This window comes from Cervus elaphus, chromosome 25 (genome assembly GCF_910594005.1).
Source record: "Cervus elaphus chromosome 25, mCerEla1.1, whole genome shotgun sequence".
Taxonomy (NCBI): Eukaryota; Metazoa; Chordata; class Mammalia; order Artiodactyla; family Cervidae; genus Cervus; species Cervus elaphus.
In genome coordinates, this window is record NC_057839.1 from 23,279,143 (window position 1) to 23,300,952 (window position 21,810).

A 21,810-nucleotide genomic window follows, 5' to 3' on the forward strand; every position below is an offset into this window, starting at 1 on the left:
GTGGCAAAGAGTCAGACATGACTGTGTGACTGAACTGAACTGAACTGATGTGTATGCCTGAGTCCCTTTGCTGTCCACTTGAAACTATCACAACATTGTTAATCAGCTATACCCCCGATACAAAATAAAAAGTTAAAAAAAAAATAGGCACAGTAATGGAATATTTATCATGATCATCAGTGTTATCATCATCGCCTAGTATCTATTTATCACTATGTATCAGATGTTTTCAGTGCTTTGCATATAAAGTGAAAGTGAGGTCGCTCAGTCATGTCCAACTCTGTGGCAATCCCATGGACTGTAGTCGGCAAGGCACCTCTGTCCATGGGATTTTCCAGGCAAGAACACTGGAGTGGGTTGCCATTTCCTTCTCCAGGGGATCTTCCCGACCCAGGGATCGAACCCAGGTTTCCCACACTGCAGGCAGTCTCTTTACTATCTGAGTCACCCAGGGAGCCTAAGCTTTGCATATAACATTTCATTTAATCCTCATAATAATTGTCCTGGCTATTTATTGCTATAACATATCACTTCAAACTTTGTGGTTTAGAATATCTATTTTTAAATTATTTTTCATTGTTTTGTGGGTTAGTTGGGCTTGGCTCAACATTCTCAGGTAAGAATCCATCATGTGCTTTGCAGTCAGATGGTGATGAGGGGTGGAGTCATCTGCAGGGGCAGTTGCCTGGATGGCTAAGATAGATTCTTCACTTTCAGGTCTGGCTTGGGGCTGGCACGGCTGATAGGGCTGGAGATAGCTGGGTATGCCTATGTGCTTGCTCATTTTCTCTTTCCTCCCATCTTCTCTCCGCACCCCCCCGCCCCCCCCGCCACCACCATTTCTTTCTCTGGGTCCCTCTCCCAGAAACCTCTCCATAAAGTTAGCATGGGCTTCCTCCTAACATGGCAGTCTCAGAATATTCACACTTTCTTACAAGGTGGCTCAGAGATCCCAAGAGCACATTCATGGAGACCAAGGTAAGAGCTGCCAGGCTTCCTGTGACAGGCTCCACAGATAGGCACAATCCCTCATTGGTTACCCAAGCCAGCTCAGATTCAGTGTAGGGTCACACGGCTAGTCAGGAGGCATCTTTGGAGACCAGTTAGCACAGTAACCAATTTTACAAATGAAACTGACACACTCAGAAGTGAGAGCCTTCCTTATGGGTTATACACTAAAGGATTTCAGCTCAGAGTCTGTTCTTAGTACTTGAATGAACTTGGGAAAAGCACTGTCTCTTTAGGTATTACTTTATGTGGATATTAGGTTTGGAGGAGATGATATTGAAAGTCCTCTCCACTTCTTTCACCCTTTAAAGCCTTTGGATTTAGATGATGGGAATGGGAACGGAAAGGAACAAGAGTAAGTGAAAAAGCCTTCTGTAGAAAACAGAACTTTGTAACAGCATGGAGGGAAGGTACGTGGTAGACTGGGAATACACCAGGGTCACTCAAGGATTCGGTTGGATTATTACATTAAACATCTAACAGTGGTCAACTCACATGGAATACCTATTGAATAGCAAGAAAGAGTCATAGATTTCAGTTTGAGACACTGGAGTATGGGCCCACTGGGTGAAATGGGAGTAGTCATAGTAAGAGCTGCTTTAAATAGAAAAAGGACCTACCAATTTTGAAAAAGTCTGAGGTACCTGGTAGGGTCAGGAATAGTATCCTTTAGTCATTTGTAAATAAGGTACTAAAATTCACATTAGGGCATTAGAGAGTGTTTGCCCCAGGAGAGAGTCTTTGTGTGTATCCTAGATTAGAGGATGAATTGAAGGCAACAAAGGTCAGAGAAGTGGGAGGAAAAACTTCATCAGGAAGCTGCAGGTCCTGGGAGTGAGAGAGAGGGGAGAGAGTGATCAGACTGTTGAACACTTCAGAGAAGTTGAGGAGAATGAGAGAATAGTGGAAGGGGAGGACCTTTGCAGTCTTCTGGAAGCAGTTTTAGTGAAGTATGGGAGTTTCACATTGTTTTTTGTGGAGGATTTTGGGACTTTGGGAATGAACACATTGGGTGGGAACTGCAGCTGAAGATTTTGGCAGCAAAGGACCAATAGAAGCTGAAAGAGGCAGGGGTTACCTGTTTCTGCTGAGGGTGTGCTGTCTGAGACTGATAAACCTGATGCAGGAAGACTGGGCAGTCAGCACTCCGACAAGTCATTGAAACACAGAGAAGTGGGTACAAATTGAGATGGAGGACAGGTAGGCTGGACAGAACGTCATGCTAAAATAGAGCAAAACTGCTTTCCCCTTGTTTTTCAACCACTGTTCAGGAGAGTGGTTGCATTCTGTTGCATTCTGAAGTTTTACAAATGGCATGTATTCAATGGGAAACCGACTTATCTGTAAGGCCTCTTTAGTATAAAAGTTACTGAATAATGCTATCCCAAACCAAATAGAAAAATTTTTTCCCCGAAGGAATTTAGATTTCTTATTTACTTCTTGTAAAAGACCTGATTACTTTTGAGCTCAAGTCTGTATTCTTAAGAGTCACTCTTATACCTTTACACAATCATAAAAATGCTCTCTTCTGATCAAAATATAGATCCTGAAATTGGTCTACAGAGATCTGCATTCTTTAACCATATACAGTGCATTGGCTTTCAGGTTTCTGCCCCTCCTCCCAATCAGATTACTAATAAATCATCCCCACCCTTAGATTTTTTAAGGCTGTGGAGCTCAACCCCATATAACAATAGAAACAAAAGGCGCTAAGAATAGCAGTGCCACACAGGTGAGGAAGTGTATCACTTCCATTTATGAATTCTGGACATTAATTGTATTTTATAATTACACTATACTATTAGGATGGACTGAGGAAGAACTTAAGTTGTATCTGTGTCACCGGGGAAACCACTTGTTTTAGTTTGACAGAGGGAGACAATTAAAATGTCTGATTGCCATTTTTAGAGCAGCTTTTATTTATTTAAATTTTTTAGAGCAACTTTTATTTTGAAGACAAGTTAGAGAATATTAAAATTCATAGAAATGACTCTGAAAGGATTGGCAATTCTTATTTAAGAATGAACTATGAATTTTGCAGTTTTATGGTGGTTATTCATCACTAAGAGGGAAAGCCCATTCATCTTTTCGTGCGGCAGCCTCAGCTGTAGGGATACCATTATTAAATGGCGTTTACCAGAGGTGAGGAGAAAAACCTCCTCCCCAGAGGTTCTCCCTTGCCAACCAATCACAGAGCAGCTTGGGCGTAGTCCACGCCCCCTGCCTTGATAGACCCAGGAACGCAATGTGATTGGTGCATAGTTGGGGTTTTATGGGAGGGGTTTCTTGTCACTCTTTCTGGCTTCCCTGCAGTTCCTTATTTGGTAGCTTTTGACAGAACTAGTCTTTCTTGCAGCTAAGCATCTTGACATACATTATTCATTAAGCCCTAGAGCTCAGGGAGAGAAAGATGCAGACCCTTAGATCTTTAGATGTTTCTTTATCACATGAATTGTCTTTATTCAGAATAGTGGTTGAATTCTGTTGCATTCTGGAGTTTTACAAATGGCATGTATTCAATGGGAAACCGACTGGATGGGATCTAATGCGAGGCTTTCTTATGTGTACTTAATTACCAAAAATCTTTAAAAATCTACATACTCCGTGCTTGTGGAGATTGCTAAGTATCAAGGTTTTGAAGATATACTTATTTTAGAACTTACTGTCTATATAATTAATCAAAAATGCCTGAAGCAAACTATTTACTGTCAGTATCTTGGGGCTACATAAAGGTAAGATTTATTTAGCCTTTGTAAACTCCTGATTACTCTGATTACATAACTAATAATTTTAATAAATTACAATGGAGTAAAGCTTTCTAAGCAATCTTTTACTTTTCTTTAGACATGAGCTACAGAAAACTTGTGTTTTTAGTGGTCAAGATAAGAAGAAATTGTATAACTTTAATTAGTTGTAATTTGCATGTTAAAATAACTTTAACATTTCTTCTGTTTTATCTTGTATAGATTTGAGGGTTTTTTTTTAAGTGTCAAGGTAATTAAATCCATTGGAGATAAATAATTGGGCTAAATTATAATTGGTATATGGGCTCTAGTTAGTATGTAGCATTTAAAGTTTATAAAAATTAATTTATGGCTCTTTCTAAAAAGCTGTACTACTTTTACCTGATGAGGAGGGGTTTTTTTTGTTTTTTTCCAACCTTTGGATATAGCTGACATTAAAATTGACATTATTTAATTTTTAGGTGATATGTAAATTTAGATTTTATATAAATGAACACTTGATCTCTTTATAAAACTGAAAGATGTAAATATATATGATACTGCTATATTTGTTAATCTCAAAAAATGAATTAGTACACTGCATTTCATAAGGTTATGTTCCTGCTTGGCAAGCTTCTTGCATGCCCTGTGGTAATGCTAACCTGGCAATCCTATCTGTTTAATATAGACATGAGGTAGAAAAACCTTTTTCAGTCCTAAATGAGGCATCACTTCAGAAATTGGTGTTTATTCTTGAATGTTTGAGCAAATCACAATATACATTTTTAGAGAGTCCTTTTCCATTACTTTAAGCACTCTCAGATTGAAATATTTTTTTCTTTGTTTCTTTTTAAAGCAAAATTTCCTCTTTCTTGTGAGATTTACTTGCATTCTAAGAAAACTTATTTCAGTTTTAGTTGTCCAAATAGTCATGATTTTCCACCTTCCTTAAAATCTTGATTCCAGATTTTTGTAATTTTCATTATTTGAATTTTGCTAGCCATTTCTTGGCTTAATTTTTTTTAAATAGAGAAAAGTGTAGAGAGTAATAAAGAAGCCTACCCCCCTGTCTCTCTGGAATTCATTTCTTAGCTTCTGGACAGCTCATATTTGATACTTTTTGAAGGGCTTCACATTCATGTTATAATTATGGATAATACCTTCGAGAATCTACAGAATTTTAATGCTTTTTGCAAAAATTTTTGCAGCTTTATGTTTTTAATATTATATTGCTAAAAACACTTAGGAAGGACAGATATACATGTATTTAGTCTTACGTATTTTGAAAAATTTGTTTTTATATGGCTAATACAGTGTTTATTTTAGCTTTTAATGCTGGCATCCACCAAGCTTGTAGTGTATCACAGTGCAGCATATTCAAATGATTTTTAGCAGAATGTTGTGGGGAAAAATAAGCATTTACTTAATGTTTGACCTTTACCACTGTCTTAATTATATCCTAGAAGATATATAATGCACTAAGTAGCGCATTGGCATGAGGGGAAGTACAGGGATTAAATTTGGGAATACTTTAATTTTGTTTTATTTATTATTTAATTTTGCTTCCTTGACAGCCTTAAATAAACATAAGTTGGATAGCTGGAGTTTAAAAAGCAATATTCAGTATTCAGTTCAACTGCATTTTCACTTTCCTTTATGCTTTATGTTTGCTGCATACAGACATTCTGATGCATAATGAGAACAAAGGATTTGAAAGCATTCACTTAGAGATCTTCCTCTTTATTCTTTGTCGCAACAATAACTACATATCATTTCAGACTGCTTAGACCAGAAATAATCAGAATAATTCATCAGTCTGAAATATTTAGAGGTCCCTTTTAAAGATATCTAAATGCTCAATTAAATTGTTCTACATTTTGCAACCAGTTCTTTTTGAAAAGCAGTTCTATATTTTGTCTTTTCTAAATCTATAAATTGAGAACCCAGAAAGCATTCTAGGAAAAACAGATTTTATTACCTTTTCTAATCATTTCCCCCCTCATTGCAATTTTACAGTTACATTAATAAGTGGTATGTAGTTATCTTAAAATGAGAGAAATTCCACTTGGATTTAAAAATGATTGTTGAGCAATTTAGTTTATTGTATGTTAGCACATCCAGCTATACACTCCAAAACCAAATTGTAAGAAGAACTACCAGTTAAGGTAGCACTGATGGTAATTTTGGGGTTTATTAATTTAGCTTCCCTTGGGCTATATGTCTTATATCAGTATCAAAAACAAAAAATGAAACAATTTTGATTCCTTTTAGGAAAGCTCTTTGTGCTATAATTTAATTGACTCTCTGAAAATTGTTTTTAGGAAATCTCCGATACTTTTGGGAAGAAAGAGGTCTCCTTAAAGTATTGTGTTATCTAATTAGGTTAAAAGGAAATGTTGACTTCCGTGGAGCACCGCCCACATCTTGGCAGGGAAATAGATGTGCAATGAAGGGTTTTTCTTCACCCATGCTTTGGGGTTTTGAACAAAGGGAGAAGGATAGTCTGGGAATATATGTACATGATGCAAGAATAATCAGTAGAATATAATGTGTCATTATAATGTGTCATTTATCAGTCTGTACAACAGAATTCTTTCACTGGAATTTTTTGCTTTAGTTATCTGTACCAACTGGCTATTTTGATGAGTTGTATAATCAAACTGCCAAGAAAATTACACTTCATTTTTCATGCTCTTCCAGTCAAATACAGTAATTTGTGTGGCATATCTGCAGATACCATGCAGTTTTTCTTCTTGGGCATATGGCAATATATTCCTTATACCAAATTGCTTACACATTAGAAGGAAGTTCTGTAGAAAAACTGAGTTCCTATCTGACTGTTTGAGTTGCACCAACTGCCCCACACCAAGGCTGCAACATTTTTTTAGTTACATTGAAAGAAATGCATGGAAGGCAGGTGGACAGTGGTTCCTGTATAACAGACTATAGAAAGGCTGGGCTAGTGGCTGAAAACCTTACTTGTTCCCCTAAGTTTTAAGAAAGGATTTTGTCATGACCAGGCAGTTCTTACTGGCCACTTCTATCTCATAGCATGGACCATTTCGGGTCAAAGAGATATTTCATCAAATATATGTTTTAGAGGTTTAGCAGACTCTCTTGAATATATTTTGCCTAAGTAGTAGATTTTTTTCTAGGAGAAAATTTCATTCATTGAACAGGTATTTACTTACCTTTGGGCCGTATGCATGGTACTTAAGTTCTAAGTCACTTCAGTTGTATCCAGCTCTTTGTGACCCTGTGGACTGTAACCCACCAGGCTTTTCTGTCCATTGGATTCTCCAGGCAAGAATGCTGGAGTGGGTTGTCATGCCCTCCTCCAGGATCTTCCTGACCCAGGGATCTTCTGCATTGGCAGGCGGGTTCTTTACCACTAGCACCACCTGGGAAGCCCCTTATGCATGGTTTTTTGTTGTTGTTCAGCTGCTCAGTTGTGTCTGCCTCTTTGCAACCCCATGGACTATAGCACACCAAGGTTCCCTGTCCTTCACCATCTCCTAGAGCTTGCCCAAACTCATGTCCATTGAGTCGGTGATGGCATCCAACCACTTGTCCTCTGTCGTCTCCTTCTCCTCCTGCCTTCAATCTTTCCCAGCATCAGAGTCTTTTCTAATGAATCAGCCCTTTGCATCAGGTGGCCCCAAAGTATTGGAGTTTCAACTTCAGCATCAGTCCTTCAATGAATATTCAGGACTCATTTCCTTTAGGATTGACTGGTTTGATCTCCTTGCTGTCCAAGGGACTCTCGAGAGTCTTCTCCAACATCACAGTTCAATAGCATCAATTCTTTGGCGCTCAGCTTTCTTTATGGTCCAACTCTCACATTCATACGTGACTACTGGAAAAACCACAGCTTTGACTAATCGGACCTTTGTCGGCAAAGTAGTGTCTCTGGTTTTTAATAGAGTGACCATTTTCTATATGAATAATACCCTAAATTATTTTTTGGTATTGGTAGAGGAGCTAGATATTTAGGTATATATTTTATGTGGGTTTAAATACAGTTAGATCTTCCATCCATTCCTGCAATGATGAAAATAAACTATCACTATAAAAGGCCTAGGAAACCAGGAAATAGAATTCAAATAATATTGAGCATCTACTATATGCCAGTGTGTGTTAAATGATCTAACACATTCATAAATGATAGCCTGTGAATTGCTTAAGAAAGTATAACTGTATAAAAAAGGGACAGAAAATGTTTTGAACACTTAGTAATATCTTCATGAACTTTCTTGAAGGCTCCAAATTTTATTTTTTCCCCAGTAGATCATAAAATATAAAGCTCAGTGACAATAAGCAAAATGTATGTATATTTTAAAATTGGTATTGTGCAGTGTACAAAGCAGTGACCATGCCAATTTTAAAATATAAAATATACATACATTTGGTGACTTATTTATCTTATAACTGGTTGTTTGCGCCTCTTAATCCCCTTCTATTTTACCCATCCATTATTCCCCAAGTCTGGCAGCCACTGGTTTTTCTGTATCTGTGAGCCTGTTTCTGTTCTATTCATTCATTTTTTGATTCCACATATAAGTGGTAACATATGGTATTTGTCTTTAGCTTGTTTCACTAGCACACTGCCCTCCAGGTCCATCCATGTTGTCACAAATGGCAAGATTCCATTCTCCTTTTTTATGGCTGAGTAATATTCCACTGTGTGTGTGTGTGTGTGTGTGTGTGTGTGTACATGCATGTGCTTGCACGCATGTGTGTATGTACACACATCATGAAATATAATATACAGCACAGAGAATACAATCAATAATATTATAATAACTTTGTTTGGTACAGAATCTATTGATGTTAAAATACCAAATCACTATGTTGTATACCAGAAACTCATGATATTGTCAACTGTATTTCAACAAATATATGCAGAGGAAAAAGGCATAGCTAATTATATACTGTTATTAGCAGTGAGACAGTGAGGATATACATGAGTTCTACATGCATTTTTTAATCAGAGCAAGATAAATAAAAATAGAGCAGCAGAAGTGAACTTTGTGTTTCTGAGTTTGAGAATGAGCATCATCAGTCTGTAAATTAACAACCAGAGGTATCTCTGTTGGTTATAGTCAGTTCTTCAGTTTTGACTGCAGAAAATGCTAATATGCATTTCTTATATCCAACAGTATACTGGAATTTTTTATTGATCTCAGTACTTTACAGTGATCAATTCTGATACCTAATTTAGATGACCAATAAGATTAACTCTGGAAGCGATTTGCCAAATTATCTTAAATTATATATAACACCTTGGTATGAATTGTGCAAAGTCAAAATTTTTTAAAAATTTTAATAAACTAATTAAATACTGAGTTAAAAATACATTTCAGACATTACTAAATGATGAACTCACTACTCTCTTTACCCCAGACTTAATTGAGGATTTATGATGAAATTCACAATTTTAAAGGTTTTTGGGGGATGCAGTATTTAGTTGTTGCTCTTTGTAGATAAAATATATTGTTTAGTACATTAAAAGAAATATTAAGGTATATTAAAAGGTGTATTTGAGTTATTTGGGAAGTCAAAGGAAGATACATTGAGAAGCAACAATGGCTAGGAAAGCGTAACATCATTGAGAATTCCGGTTTTGATAATGCCATGTGCTGGTGATAGATAAATTCCAGGTGGTAGATAAGTTTCTTTGGATAAAATGGGCACCAGGGAACCAGTAAAATAAACTGTGAAGCAATGAAGTTTCAGCTAAACAGGTCCATTTTCAATTGTATTTATGGGACTTATGGCGATAAATTGGTAAATTCTGTGGATGCTGAAAACCAGTAAATCCCTACTCAAAAAACTTTAAAAAGGAAACTTTATGTATTATCTATTCAAATATTTTCTCTATAGTATGGGAGAGTACTCAAATCTATTCAGTTCTGCTTTGGGGGAAAAGACTACATTTTAATCTCTGATCAGTATACATATTCATTTCTGCTAATGATAAATTAATTGATAAAAAACATACCATGTTTCATTGTGTGGCAGCCCTTTTGTGTGTTTATAAATTAGTTTTTTTTCCTCTCTAAATGCTAATAATTCATGCTATTTTTATGCATTCTCCCCCCAATGTCCTCCTTGAATATCTAAATGTGTGCTGTCCATTTATGGTAGCCCCTAGCTTCATGTGACTTTGCAGTTTAAATTCATTAAAATTAAATAAAATCCAGAATTCAGCTCCTCCTTTATACTAGCCATATTTAAAGGGCTTGATAGCCACATGTAGCTATTGGTTCCTAGCCACTAATCTCTGGAGAGTGGAGAGTATAGAATTTTTTCATCATTGTAGAAAGTTCTATTGGATGACACTGACCTAAAGAGTCAGGATGTGTTAAAGATTCTTTGGCATATTTTCTGTATCTTAGCATATGCTCATGTTATTTCACTTAAACTTTCCTCTTCTGTTATTTCATTTTATCTTTCTGTTTTTTCAGTTTAAAAGGATGCTTAATCGAGAGCTCACCCATCTCTCTGAAATGAGTCGGTCTGGAAATCAAGTGTCAGAGTATATATCAAATACATTCTTAGGTGAGAATAACAATTTAAAATTTCTCTTTTTTATTGTTTGGTTGTCTTTAGAGGTGGATTGGGGTGCAGACTTGTTTTGGAACTCACTAAGAGTTAGGAATTCCATTTGTTTTCAGTCATCATATCAGTGGGCCTCTAAGATTTAGAACCTAAGGTGACAAAGTACATTTTTTTTATCTTTTAGTTTCATTCAAGAGTTTAGGGATTCCCTGATTTAAAGTTGTATATTTCCCATTTTCCAAAGTAATCAACTGTAAAATGTATTTTTTAGAAAGATCTATTCATGCATTCAACAAGTTCTTGTTAAATGCCAGCCATTGCTGGACAGTAGGTATTTAATAATCAGTCAAAAATAGTCCCTAAAGTCAATGAGTTGATAGTCCAATGGGAATCGTGCCTGGTAGGCTGGAGAGGCAGAGAGATGTAACACAATTGCTGAGGAAAAGCTTGCTGAGAGTAGCTGAGAGTGTAGTACACTGGGACACCACCACGCCATCCTCCATCCACAGAAAGAAAATGCAGGAAGGACAAGTCAGTAACTGGAACATACCCTTGATCCAAATTTACTTTCAAAACAAAACTGCTGTAATAGCTAACTAGCACATTCACTAAACAGACATTTCTTGGACACACGCTCTGTGTAAGGAAAAGTTAAAGGAGTCATTGCCTTGAAATAGTGAACGAGTGTATTGGTAACACCTGATGTCCTAGTTGAAAACAACAGTTAGCTCTTGTGAATATGATATTTACTTATCAGATAATATTGGAGATTCTCTGTGCTCCCTATATAACCTTGTTACATTATATATCCCCCACATCACTACCCTACAGAAAATGTAAGGTAGCAGAGGCAGTCTGACTCCTTCAGATAGATGATGTCTTCGCCCACAGAATAGCCCATTAGGTTCATACACTGGCTGTTTGCACTTTGTGCACGAAGTTTCTGCCATTTCAAAGTAGGTGGTTGAAACTGGAGTTCTCACTTGGCAAAAGCAGCTTTCCTACCAGTAAGTGAATTTTAGACAGGAATGGAATTGATGAGCAGTAGAAATAACCAATATATTTTGCCTTTTCCAACTCGGCGATTGTAAGTTTGTTTTTTTTTTTTTTTAAGTATTAGGACCTTCAAAGATGTGATCACTGAATATATTTGATGTTAATTATTATGCAGTGGAATTTATTTGCTTAATTTTGTGTTTCAGAGTATCAAATTAAGTATACATCAAACTGTAAATATTCAACTTCCTTAAGAGGAGTTTTACTTGGAAATATTTCCTAGAATGTATAATGATCAATTAAAATCTGTCTAGTTATGCATGTTATGAAAAAAAACTAGTCAGAATTAATAGTAAGTGTAGAATATTTTTTAAATTTTTAAGATAAGCAACATGAAGTGGAAATTCCTTCTCCGACTCAGAAGGAAAAGGAGAAAAAGAAAAGGCCAATGTCTCAGATCAGTGGGGTCAAGAAGTTGATGCACAGCTCCAGTTTGACCAATTCAAGCATCCCAAGGTTTGGGGTCAAAACTGAACAAGAAGACGTCCTTGCCAAGGTAAGATGATTTCAAGTACCATGATCAGAAATATGCAGTGAACTTTGATTCCTTCTGTTTTAAATAAATGAAAAAGCTTATTATTAATAATTCATGGGGGTTTTTCTGGTAGATGGGAAAGCACTTTATAAAGCTTTTGCTAAATCGCTTGAATAGCATTGAAACATATACATTACCATATGTAAAATTAGATAGCCAGTGGGCATTTGCTGGATGACACAAGGAACTCAAATTCAGTGCTCTCTTGACAACCTAAGGGGTGGGATGGGGTGGAGTTGGGAGGTAGGCTCAGGAGGGAGGGGACATATGTATACCTATGGCTGATTCATGCTAATGTATGGCAGAAACCAACACAATATTGTAAACTAAATATCCTCCAATTAAAAGTACATAAATTTTAAGAAAGAATAAGGTAGATGAACATGAGCTTTTAGAGAAGGATCTCCAAAATAAACCATCAAGAGAAAAAATAAATCACTTGTGTTTAGTTAATATATAGAGACAGGAGGCTTGATGGTCTTTATTTTTGCATCTACCTTTGATTGTTTGAATAGTTAAAGTTAAGGTTTTTGGGACTATGTTTTAGCTAGTTAAACTTAAGGTTAACTAGTTTAACTAGTTACCTTTAGTTAACTAGCCAAGGTTTTGAGAATATGTTGTAACTCCTGGAGGAATACTTTAAGATCAGTATTTCAAGTGTGTGACCATGTTGTTTTCTCAGAGACATGAGACCATTCAGTCTCTAGCTTGTGTTTTAAGCAGATTCACCTAAAGTCTGCTGCTTCTTACATGGTGCATCCATTACATTCAAAATGAATTTTTTTTAAAAAGTCTAACAATCTGTTCATTAAAGTCAGTAATTTTTAAATGACTGTGTTCATTGTTTCATGTTCTACTTCTGCATCCAAACTTGTTCTTATCTTTCCTTAACCCCAGGAACTAGAAGATGTGAACAAATGGGGTCTTCATGTTTTCAGAATAGCAGAGTTGTCTGGGAACCGACCTTTGACTGTTATCATGCACACCATTTTTCAGGTAACGTGGTTAAGTTCTATCACCTCTTTTATTTGGTGACATGATGTCCAGTCTGTGAATTGTGCATGGATTTATCTTCTTCACTGCTTACCCTCTTTTACTTATTTTGATACTTTTTTATTTGTCAAAATATATATAAGGGATATATATTTGCCCCTTATATACCAAGGGGCAAATAAGGATACAAGAAGATTGGAGTGTGGGTAAAACAGAAATCAATTATATTATTTTTCCCATTGAAGAAAAAGATCAGATGTGGGCAGATTGAAGCAATTCGTTAAACTAATAGTTTTAAAATCATCCACGTGACCCTCCCTTCCACAGAGAATGGAGTGGAGTGTCAACTTTACAAATTGAATAAGCCCCTTGCTGACTAACCTTAGTGTGTAATTTCTTCCATCACTGTCTTGTGGACTGCTCTCTTCTTCAGATCAGTTTCTCATTCCTGTCAAGTTTTTGCCCCAGTTCAGGGTTAGGATTTACATGAGAATTTGGGGCTGGAAGTCTCCAGCCCTCAAGAGAATGCTGTGTCTCACTTGCTTTGATCCAGTGGCCTAGTCAGTGGTCGTGGACGGAAGCTACCTTCAGGATCCCAGGACACAGACATTTGATAGTGGGCAGCTCATTCCTGACACCATATATTTTGGGCAGAGCTTTGCTGGGCTCCAGAAGGACAGCTGGACTCTGGTTTTGTCCTGGAAGTTCCTGGATCACCCCATGGGTTTTCATTGTCCTCACTAGACATTGAGAGAGTGCTTCTCTCATGTCTGGGTTATCCATAGGCAACACAGGGGGTGATTTCTGTTGCCGCTGTTAACACACTGTATGGAAAATCTTTTCTATAAAATACAAAATGCTAAGAGGATTTCTTTTCTTACAGGAACGGGATTTATTAAAAACATTTAAAATTCCAGTAGACACTTTAATTACATACCTAATGACCCTGGAAGATCATTACCACGCTGATGTGGCCTACCACAATAATATTCATGCTGCAGATGTCGTCCAGTCAACGCATGTGCTGTTGTCCACACCTGCTTTAGAGGTACACTTGGTTTCTAAACCTTCAAGGACATTAACTTGCCACTCAAAATGGTTCTTCAACTTTCATACTAAAGGGCATGCAGGGCAAACAATAATTGGCTTCCTGGAAATATTATTAAGTTGGGAGGGGGATGTCATTGTGGTAATTAAACAGCTGAGTCTTTGATGAATTTTGTCTTTGATAATAATCAAAGACTTAGGGATTCATCTGTTTATGATATTGTCTCTTTGAAATGATCTAGTGAACATTCCATAAAGCACACCTGGATTACTCAGTTTTGATTAGTTTGGGGCTTCTTGGGAATTTAGTCTGATGACTTTTTTGTTTATAGTCCAAAGATGATTATTTTTATAAAATAGAAGCTATGCATTGATACTTTTCATAGAACTTATTAGAGAGAAACATATCTTTAATGTCACTAAATCCTATGAAGTTGTTCCATTAAATGTTTATTAAAACAATTTGATTTCCTTAATCGTTTGGGAGAGTGACTATCTTTTGCTAATGTACTTTATAGTTCAGATTGTTTCGTTATAAACTGGGTTAATACCTTATTGTTTGAGTGAGAGGCTCTCAACCAGGGGTGATTTTCCCATTACTCCTACTCCTCCCCCTCCCAGGGACATCCGGCAATACTGGAGAAATTTTTAGCTGTCACAGTTTGGGGGTACATTCTACTGGTATCTCATCGGTAGAGGCCAGGGGCCCTGCTAAACATCTCGTAACACACAGGATAGCCTCCCAGAGGAAAGCACTTACCTGCACAGCAAAGACTTATCTGACCGCAGATGTTGGTGTCTCTGAGATTGAGAGTCCCTGTTTTGAATGGAAGAAAATAATTGCTCATGTCGTTAATTTTATGTACATTTTCAGAATATCCTTGAACATCTTAAATACTTTTAAAATAAGTTATTATTTTCTATAAAACATTGGCAGATATCCTTTTTAAATATTTTTTAAATATAACCATGGAAAAGGTGTGATCTTGAATTATAATAAAATCAGATAAAATATTTCCTCCAAGATTACATTTAAAAAACCCATGAGGAACTCATTCTCTGAAAGTCTTCCATCCTGAAACATGATAATAATGTATTTTGAAGCTTCATTTTGTTTTCCATCAGAGTCTGGGAAGGAATTTCCCATTCCTGTGTACCTTCCATTTACATTACTATAGAATAGTAATGTTATCTAATATTGTTTGGATTCTTTCAGGCTGTGTTTACAGATTTGGAGATTCTTGCAGCAATTTTTGCCAGTGCAATCCATGATGTTGATCATCCTGGTGTGTCCAATCAGTTTCTGATCAATACAAGTAAGTGAAGTAAAATGTCTTCATTTTTGCAAAATAAAATTTTCCTTTTGACATTTTAGAGTGACTGAGGGTTTTTATAAGTTTGGGGTATTTCCAGAGTCATGTTCTTTTGAGATGTGTATATATGCATTTCAGTGACTGCACATTAATGTTATATAGCTCTAAAAATTATTGTTCTATCCCATGAGGCATATGACGTTTGAAAAACATGCATTCCAGTACTTCTTTTGAAATACTATATTACCACTATATTACTATTACTATATTGCTATTACTCTATTACTATATTACTATCATTACTACTATATTAGTAGACAGAGCAATCGAAAGTGAAAGTTTGCAGAAAGATTTAGGTATATTGCTCCTAAAGGGTTTTTTTTTATGTTGCTGGGTCTTTGTTGCAGCTCACAAGCTTTCTCTAGTTGTGGCATGTGGTCTCTCTAGTTGCGATATGCAAGTTTAGTTGCCCTGTGGCATGTGTGATCTTAGTTCGCTGGCCAGGGATTGAACCCATGTCCCTTGCATTGGTAGGTGGATTTTTAACCACTGGACCACCAGGGAAATGCTACCCTCAGAGTTTTAAATAAAAGAAGTTATCAGAATAAATGTTAAATTCCTCATTTTTTGTAGGTTGTCATGTAATCCTCTTCAGAGGCTGTAACTCGTCTCCCCCTCCAACATGTTCTTTCCTCTTCTTCCCTTTTTAAATCTCATGCTGAGGGCAGTATGAGGTTCTGTTTTGACATACTGTTTCTTTTCTTTTAATATTTTTTTAACCATTAATTTTCTTCTCACTGGTGACGTTTTGTAAACTAAGTCATCAATGGATTTGGAAAGAAGGCACAGAAGTGACTGTTTGCAACTAACACAGTTGCACTGCAAGCCTCTGTAGGGAGTATTAGTAGTGTTTGAGTGAGGCTTTTGGCAGAGAGATTGTTTTACAGAAATTCTGTTCTTTCTGTGCTCTTAGTCACTCAGTCGTGTCTGACTCTTTGTGACCCCAAGGACTGAGACCCGCCAGGCTCCTCTATCCATGGGGATTCTCCAGCCTAACCCAGGAATCGAACCAGGGTCTCCTGTACTGCAGGTGGTTTCTTTACCAGCTGAACTACCAGGGAAGCCCATTCTTTCTGTACTTGAAGTTAATTGGTAAATAATTTAAATGTACCATTATATGATTCCCTCCCAGCATGGTAGATTCATGTTATAAAAGTCACTTTTGTATGTGAAAAAAATAAAAAAGCTCTTATTTTTTCCTATCTGTTAAGAATCTATCTTTGCTTTTTACTGTGAGTTGTGGATAACAGCCTTCTCCTGCCCCATAGCAGTCTAGCTCCTGTAGCGTCTGTTCTTCCACCATTCATTCCCAACACTTTGCTGCAGATTTAAAGGGGAAGCTTAAATATAGCCTTACTTTGAGAGATTCAGATCTTTTGAGTTATTTATATATTTGTATATTTTTAATAGCCTCTGGACTCCCCTATAACAAAATGCACTTTGGTGACTCACTCATTTGTAGGAGAATTGGGGAAGTCATAGGTTTTCAAAAATGGGTGGATAGTCAGTGCATTTCATGTCTTAGCTACCTTTTGAGAACCTATAATAGGGTGCTTTCAGGGGTCAACAAAACATTACTATATATCGACACATGAGTTTACATTGTCTCCTAGGTTAGGGTTGATTGTGTCCTTTCTGTTAGAACAGGGAAGGTCATATAGTAAAATGTACACTGGCAATTTTTTATTATCCTGGATTGACTCATTATTTTGCTTCTTAGGTATATCTTGATATTTTTAACAAATACATATAAATTTTGTCTTAACTCTTGCCATTAAGAAAGGTAGGCTTTTTTCTTTAAATAATAACACCAATATTCAGACTTGTGTTTTATTTGCATCCTATTATACTTAATATAATATCTTCCCATATTATAATATTCAGTTCAGTTCAGTCGCTCAGGCATGTCTGACTCTTTGTGACCCCATGAATCGCAGCACACCAGGCCTCCCTGTCCATCCCCCGGAGTCTGCCCAAACCCATGTCCATCGAGTCGGTGATGCCATCCAGCCATCTCATCCTCTGTCATCCCCTTCTCCTCCTGTCCCCAATCCTTCCCAGCATTAGGGTCTTTTCCAATGAGTCAACTCTTCGCATGAGGTGGCCAAAGTATTGGAGTTTCAGCTTCAGCGTCAATCCCTCCAATGAACACCCAGGACTGATCTCCTTTAGGATGGACTGGTTGGATCTCCTTGCAGTCCAAGGGACTCTCAAGAGTCTTCTCCAACACCACAGTTCAAAAGCATCAGTTCTTCGGTGCTCAGCTTTCTTCACCATCCAACTCTCACATCCATACATGACTACTGGAAAAACCATAGCCTTGACTAGATGGACCTTTGTTGGCAAAGTAATGTCTCTGCTTTTAAATATGCTATCTAGGTTAGTTATCACTTTCCTTCCAAGGAGTAAGCGTCTTTTAATTTCATGGCTGCAATCACCATCTGCAGTGATTTTGGAGCCCAAAATAATAAAGTCTGACACTGTTTCCACTGTTTCCCCATCTATTTCCCATGAAGTAATGGGACCAGATGCAATGATCTTAGTTTTCTGAATGTTGAGCTTTAAGCCAACTTTTTCACTCTCCTCTTTCACTTTCATCAAGAGGCTTTTTAGTTCCTCTTTATTTTCTGCCATAAGGGTGGTGTCGTCTGCATATCTGAGGTTATTGATATTTCTCCCGGCAACCTTGATTCCAGCTTGTGCTTCTTCCAGCTCAGCGTTTCTCATGATGTACTCTGCATATAAGTTAAATAAGCAGGGTGACAATATACAGCCTTGACCTACTCCTTTTCCTATTTGGAACCAGTCTGTTGTTCCATGTCCAGTTCTTACTGTTGCTTCCTGACCTGCATACAGGTTTCTCAAGAGGCAGGTCAGGTGGTCTAGTATTCCCATCTCTTTCAGAATTTTCCACAGTTTATTGTGATCCACACAAAGGCTTTGGCATAGTCAATAAAGCAGAAATAGATGTTTTTCTGGAACTCTCTTGCCTTTTCGATGATCCAGCAGATGTTGGCAATTTGATCTCTGGTTCCTCTGCCTTTTTTCTAAAACCAGTTTGAACATATGGAAGTTCACAGTTCACGTATTATAGAATTAAGTATTGAGAACAAATTAAAACAACTGATAATAAAGTCACTGTCTTCCAAGTATTCTATTAAATTTTTCAGGAAAAATGAGGACCAACTCTGTTATTCTTTATTATGGACCCTCTAAGGGCAGATGGGCCTAGGCTGGCAGCAGGGTACCTGTGGAGTCTGCAGTTTAAGCTAGCAAAGCCTCAGTCCACAGATGAATCTCATGCCCTTTAAAGTTTGAGACAACTGAGAATAAATAATGGAGACATGTAGGGGGTAATTATACACACAGGACGGTGGCCAGGAGTGTCTGTTTAGGGTTGTTTTACTGATGAGCTGCCTGAGGTAAAACGATTATAGACTGCGCTTCTGGAGGCACTTTGTCAGTCAGTGATGTTGTGCACATCTCCTTTCTGTGGGGTCTCAGCCACACAGGGCAGTCAGCAGTTCCCAGGCCAGCTTTGGATTGCTGATATTTTCTTGAGGGTGGGGTGAGATAGGGCTGTGTTATGCCTGAGAGATGAATCAGCATCATCACCTGGTAGATGAAAGTTATCCCAGGGTTGATCAGAGCCCCATGGCATTATGAGAATTATTGCCTTAGTTAGCTTTTAATTGGGCTTCCCTGGTGGCTCAGACGTTGAAGAATCTGCCAGCGATACAGGAGACCCAGGTTCTTTTCGATCCCTGGGTCAGGAAGATCAAGCCAGAAAGCATTTTATTTCAGAACTCAGAAGAGGCTTAGTAACCTCTAACACAAGTTAAGTTTTAGCTTTCACAACCTGCTTTAGAGGAGTCCAACTAATAACTGCAAACTTGTAATAAACAGTTGTATGAAATACTCTATCAGAATTATGTGACTATTTTTAGTTTGCAGTAAACTCTTTTTATAGACATTAAATTTGTGTTTTCTCTTTCTTTTGTGGGTGGATTGAGTGGCTCAAACTAGCACACTGTCAGCTCCTAGCCTGGAGCTGGGGCTGCCATCTTGCACAAAGCTAAAGGTTGAACCGTTGTTTCTTATAATAAAGACTTCCAATCATCAGATCAGACCTCCCATAGATGGGAGGTCACCTGTCCAATTTTAAGGAGACTGCATGACTCGCCATGGTGGAAGGGCACTTGGACTCACCTGGCTGACTCCCAGGCCAGATACCCCTCTGCTTCTCAGTTGTGATAGTTTTCATTAACCATTTCAGTTGTGTTAGTTTTAGGTGCCAAGTGATTTGATATTAATGATACATATACTCCATGTAAACATGCTGAAGGTTGTGAAAACAGAGCAATCATTTCTACATGGCAGAGGTGTTAAGCTTTTATAAATGATTTAGGGGAGTGGGGGATTCTGAATAGGATGTAAGGAAGTTGAAATTCCAGGTGAGAAGCTGCATAAATCTTTTTTAAGGACAATACTATGTAAATAAATCCATAAAATGTATATAGCATCATAAGGTGTTGAATAGAGCACATTAGAGGATATTTATCTTTAAAAAGATACATATTTTTAAAGCATTATTTTCGGAAACAATAAAGCAGTGTCAGAATATATATAGCATTAAATTTTACTTGGAAAACAAGTAAAATTTCTGTTTCTAGCAAAGATGCCTAGGTGGGGGGAGAAAGGTCTCCTCACACATTTGAACACATTAGTCATCTACTCAAAGCATATGACTTTTGAGGTTCAAGAGCAGAGGTATTTAACTGTATGAAGGTAGAGCTGGACCTGGTGATAGTACACACTCTTTATTTCACTGATCTCACTGATAATATAAGCTTTCCATCACTACATTTGTAGCTTACATATAGAATATTATTTTTCTGTATAAATGTAAAATCAGAGGATCTCAGTCAAAGTGTGTCTTGAGTCTCACTTCTTCCTGGCTTCTTTCAAATAGTCATTGAGCAGTATTGAGTATTTCTTTCTTAGAAAATAATATACATTTTCCACGTAAGTCAGAAGAAAGATCTAATACATGTTTTCGTTTTTACAGTGACTTAAGTACAAATAAGATAAAGCACCATTTTTTTTTAATGACTACCTTAATAGATCTGAGTCTGCTATTTACAGGAACTAGGAAAGAGGTAGGATTTCTCATTGCCTAAAAAACAGAGGTCCAGGACAGTCGTGGGGCAGCAGCCAAGTCTTCACCTTGGAGTTACGTAGACAGCTTAAAACCCGGCTCCGTGTGAAACTCTCAGTGTGCAGCTGGGATGTGCAACATACATGTCTATAGTGACTGCTGAGACACTTGCACAAGGAAATGGAAGAATGAACACAGCTATCCTGTGAACAAAACAAGTACAAGCATGAACAGACCCTGATGTTGTTTGTATGTTCCAAGCTGGTCTTGTACCTTCTTGGAGTACAAATTACCCTAAGGCACATGATCTTTACATTACATAAAAGATTGGGTAGATGGTCCACCTTTATCAGGAACACAACATCTTCTGTTCTGGAGGTGTTACAGATGTTAGGAATGATGTTTTCTACTGCTGAGCTTATGGAGCTGCCTCTAGCAGATCTGGAGAGGAGGTTCAGGATAATCTCACCTAACTCTTCTTTCCCTTTAGAACAGCAGAAGCTGAAGCCTCAGCAGTAACTGACTTATCATGTGCCAAGAGCGTTGAGTCCACTCTCAAGATTCTAGGGCTCTTCCGTGGTTACACTAACTCATAGACTCTCTTCTAGGTATTGTCATGTCATGGGAATGCAAGCAGAAACATTTAGGAGAAGTTGCTTCCTAAAACCCAAGATATCTCAGAATATGAAAAATAAGATAAACGTAGCATAAATGGCTCTGCTGACCTTCTACCTCGTCTTTCTTTCAAGACTCTGAACTTGCCTTGATGTACAACGATTCCTCTGTCCTGGAGAACCATCATTTGGCCGTGGGCTTTAAGTTGCTTCAGGAAGAAAACTGTGACATTTTCCAGAATTTGACCAAAAAGCAAAGACAGTCATTAAGGAAGATGGTCATTGACATTGTGAGTAACTGATAAAAAGCAAAAAAGAGAACTGTGATCTATGATTTTTTTTTCCATTTATTTTTATTAGTTGGAGGCTAATTACTTTACAATATTGTAGTGGTTTTTGTCATATATTGACATGAATCAGCCATGGATTTACATGTATTCCCCATCTCGATCCCCCCTCCCACCACCCTCTCCACCCAATCCCTCTGGGTCTTCTCAGTGTACCAGGCCCGAGCACTTGTCTCATGCATCCAACCTGGGATGGTGATCTGTTTCACCCTAGATAATATACATGTTTTGATGCTGTTCTCTCGAAACATCCCACCCTTGCCTTCTCCCTCAAAGTCCAAAAGTCTGTTCTGTACATCTGTATCTCTTGTTCTGTTTTGCATATAGGGTTATCGTTACCATCTTTCTAAATTCCATATATATGTGTTAGTATACTGTATTGGTCTTTATCTTTC

General features: G+C 37.4%; 1 protein-coding gene across 10 annotated transcripts in view; it reads left to right on the plus strand.

Moving 5' to 3' along the window:
• PDE4D (phosphodiesterase 4D) overlaps positions 1-21,810 on the plus strand; it is a 1,564,000-nt gene that overhangs the window by 1,534,992 nt on the left and 7,198 nt on the right. For all 10 annotated transcript variants that reach the window (XM_043887126.1, XM_043887128.1, XM_043887124.1 and 7 more), the window contains 6 exons: positions 10,199-10,292; positions 11,672-11,844; positions 12,781-12,879; positions 13,760-13,924; positions 15,140-15,239; positions 21,204-21,358. In XM_043887126.1, coding sequence (XP_043743061.1) covers positions 10,199-10,292; positions 11,672-11,844; positions 12,781-12,879; positions 13,760-13,924; positions 15,140-15,239; positions 21,204-21,358 — 786 coding nt within the window. The remainder of the gene's footprint in view (positions 1-10,198; positions 10,293-11,671; positions 11,845-12,780; positions 12,880-13,759; positions 13,925-15,139; positions 15,240-21,203; positions 21,359-21,810) is intronic.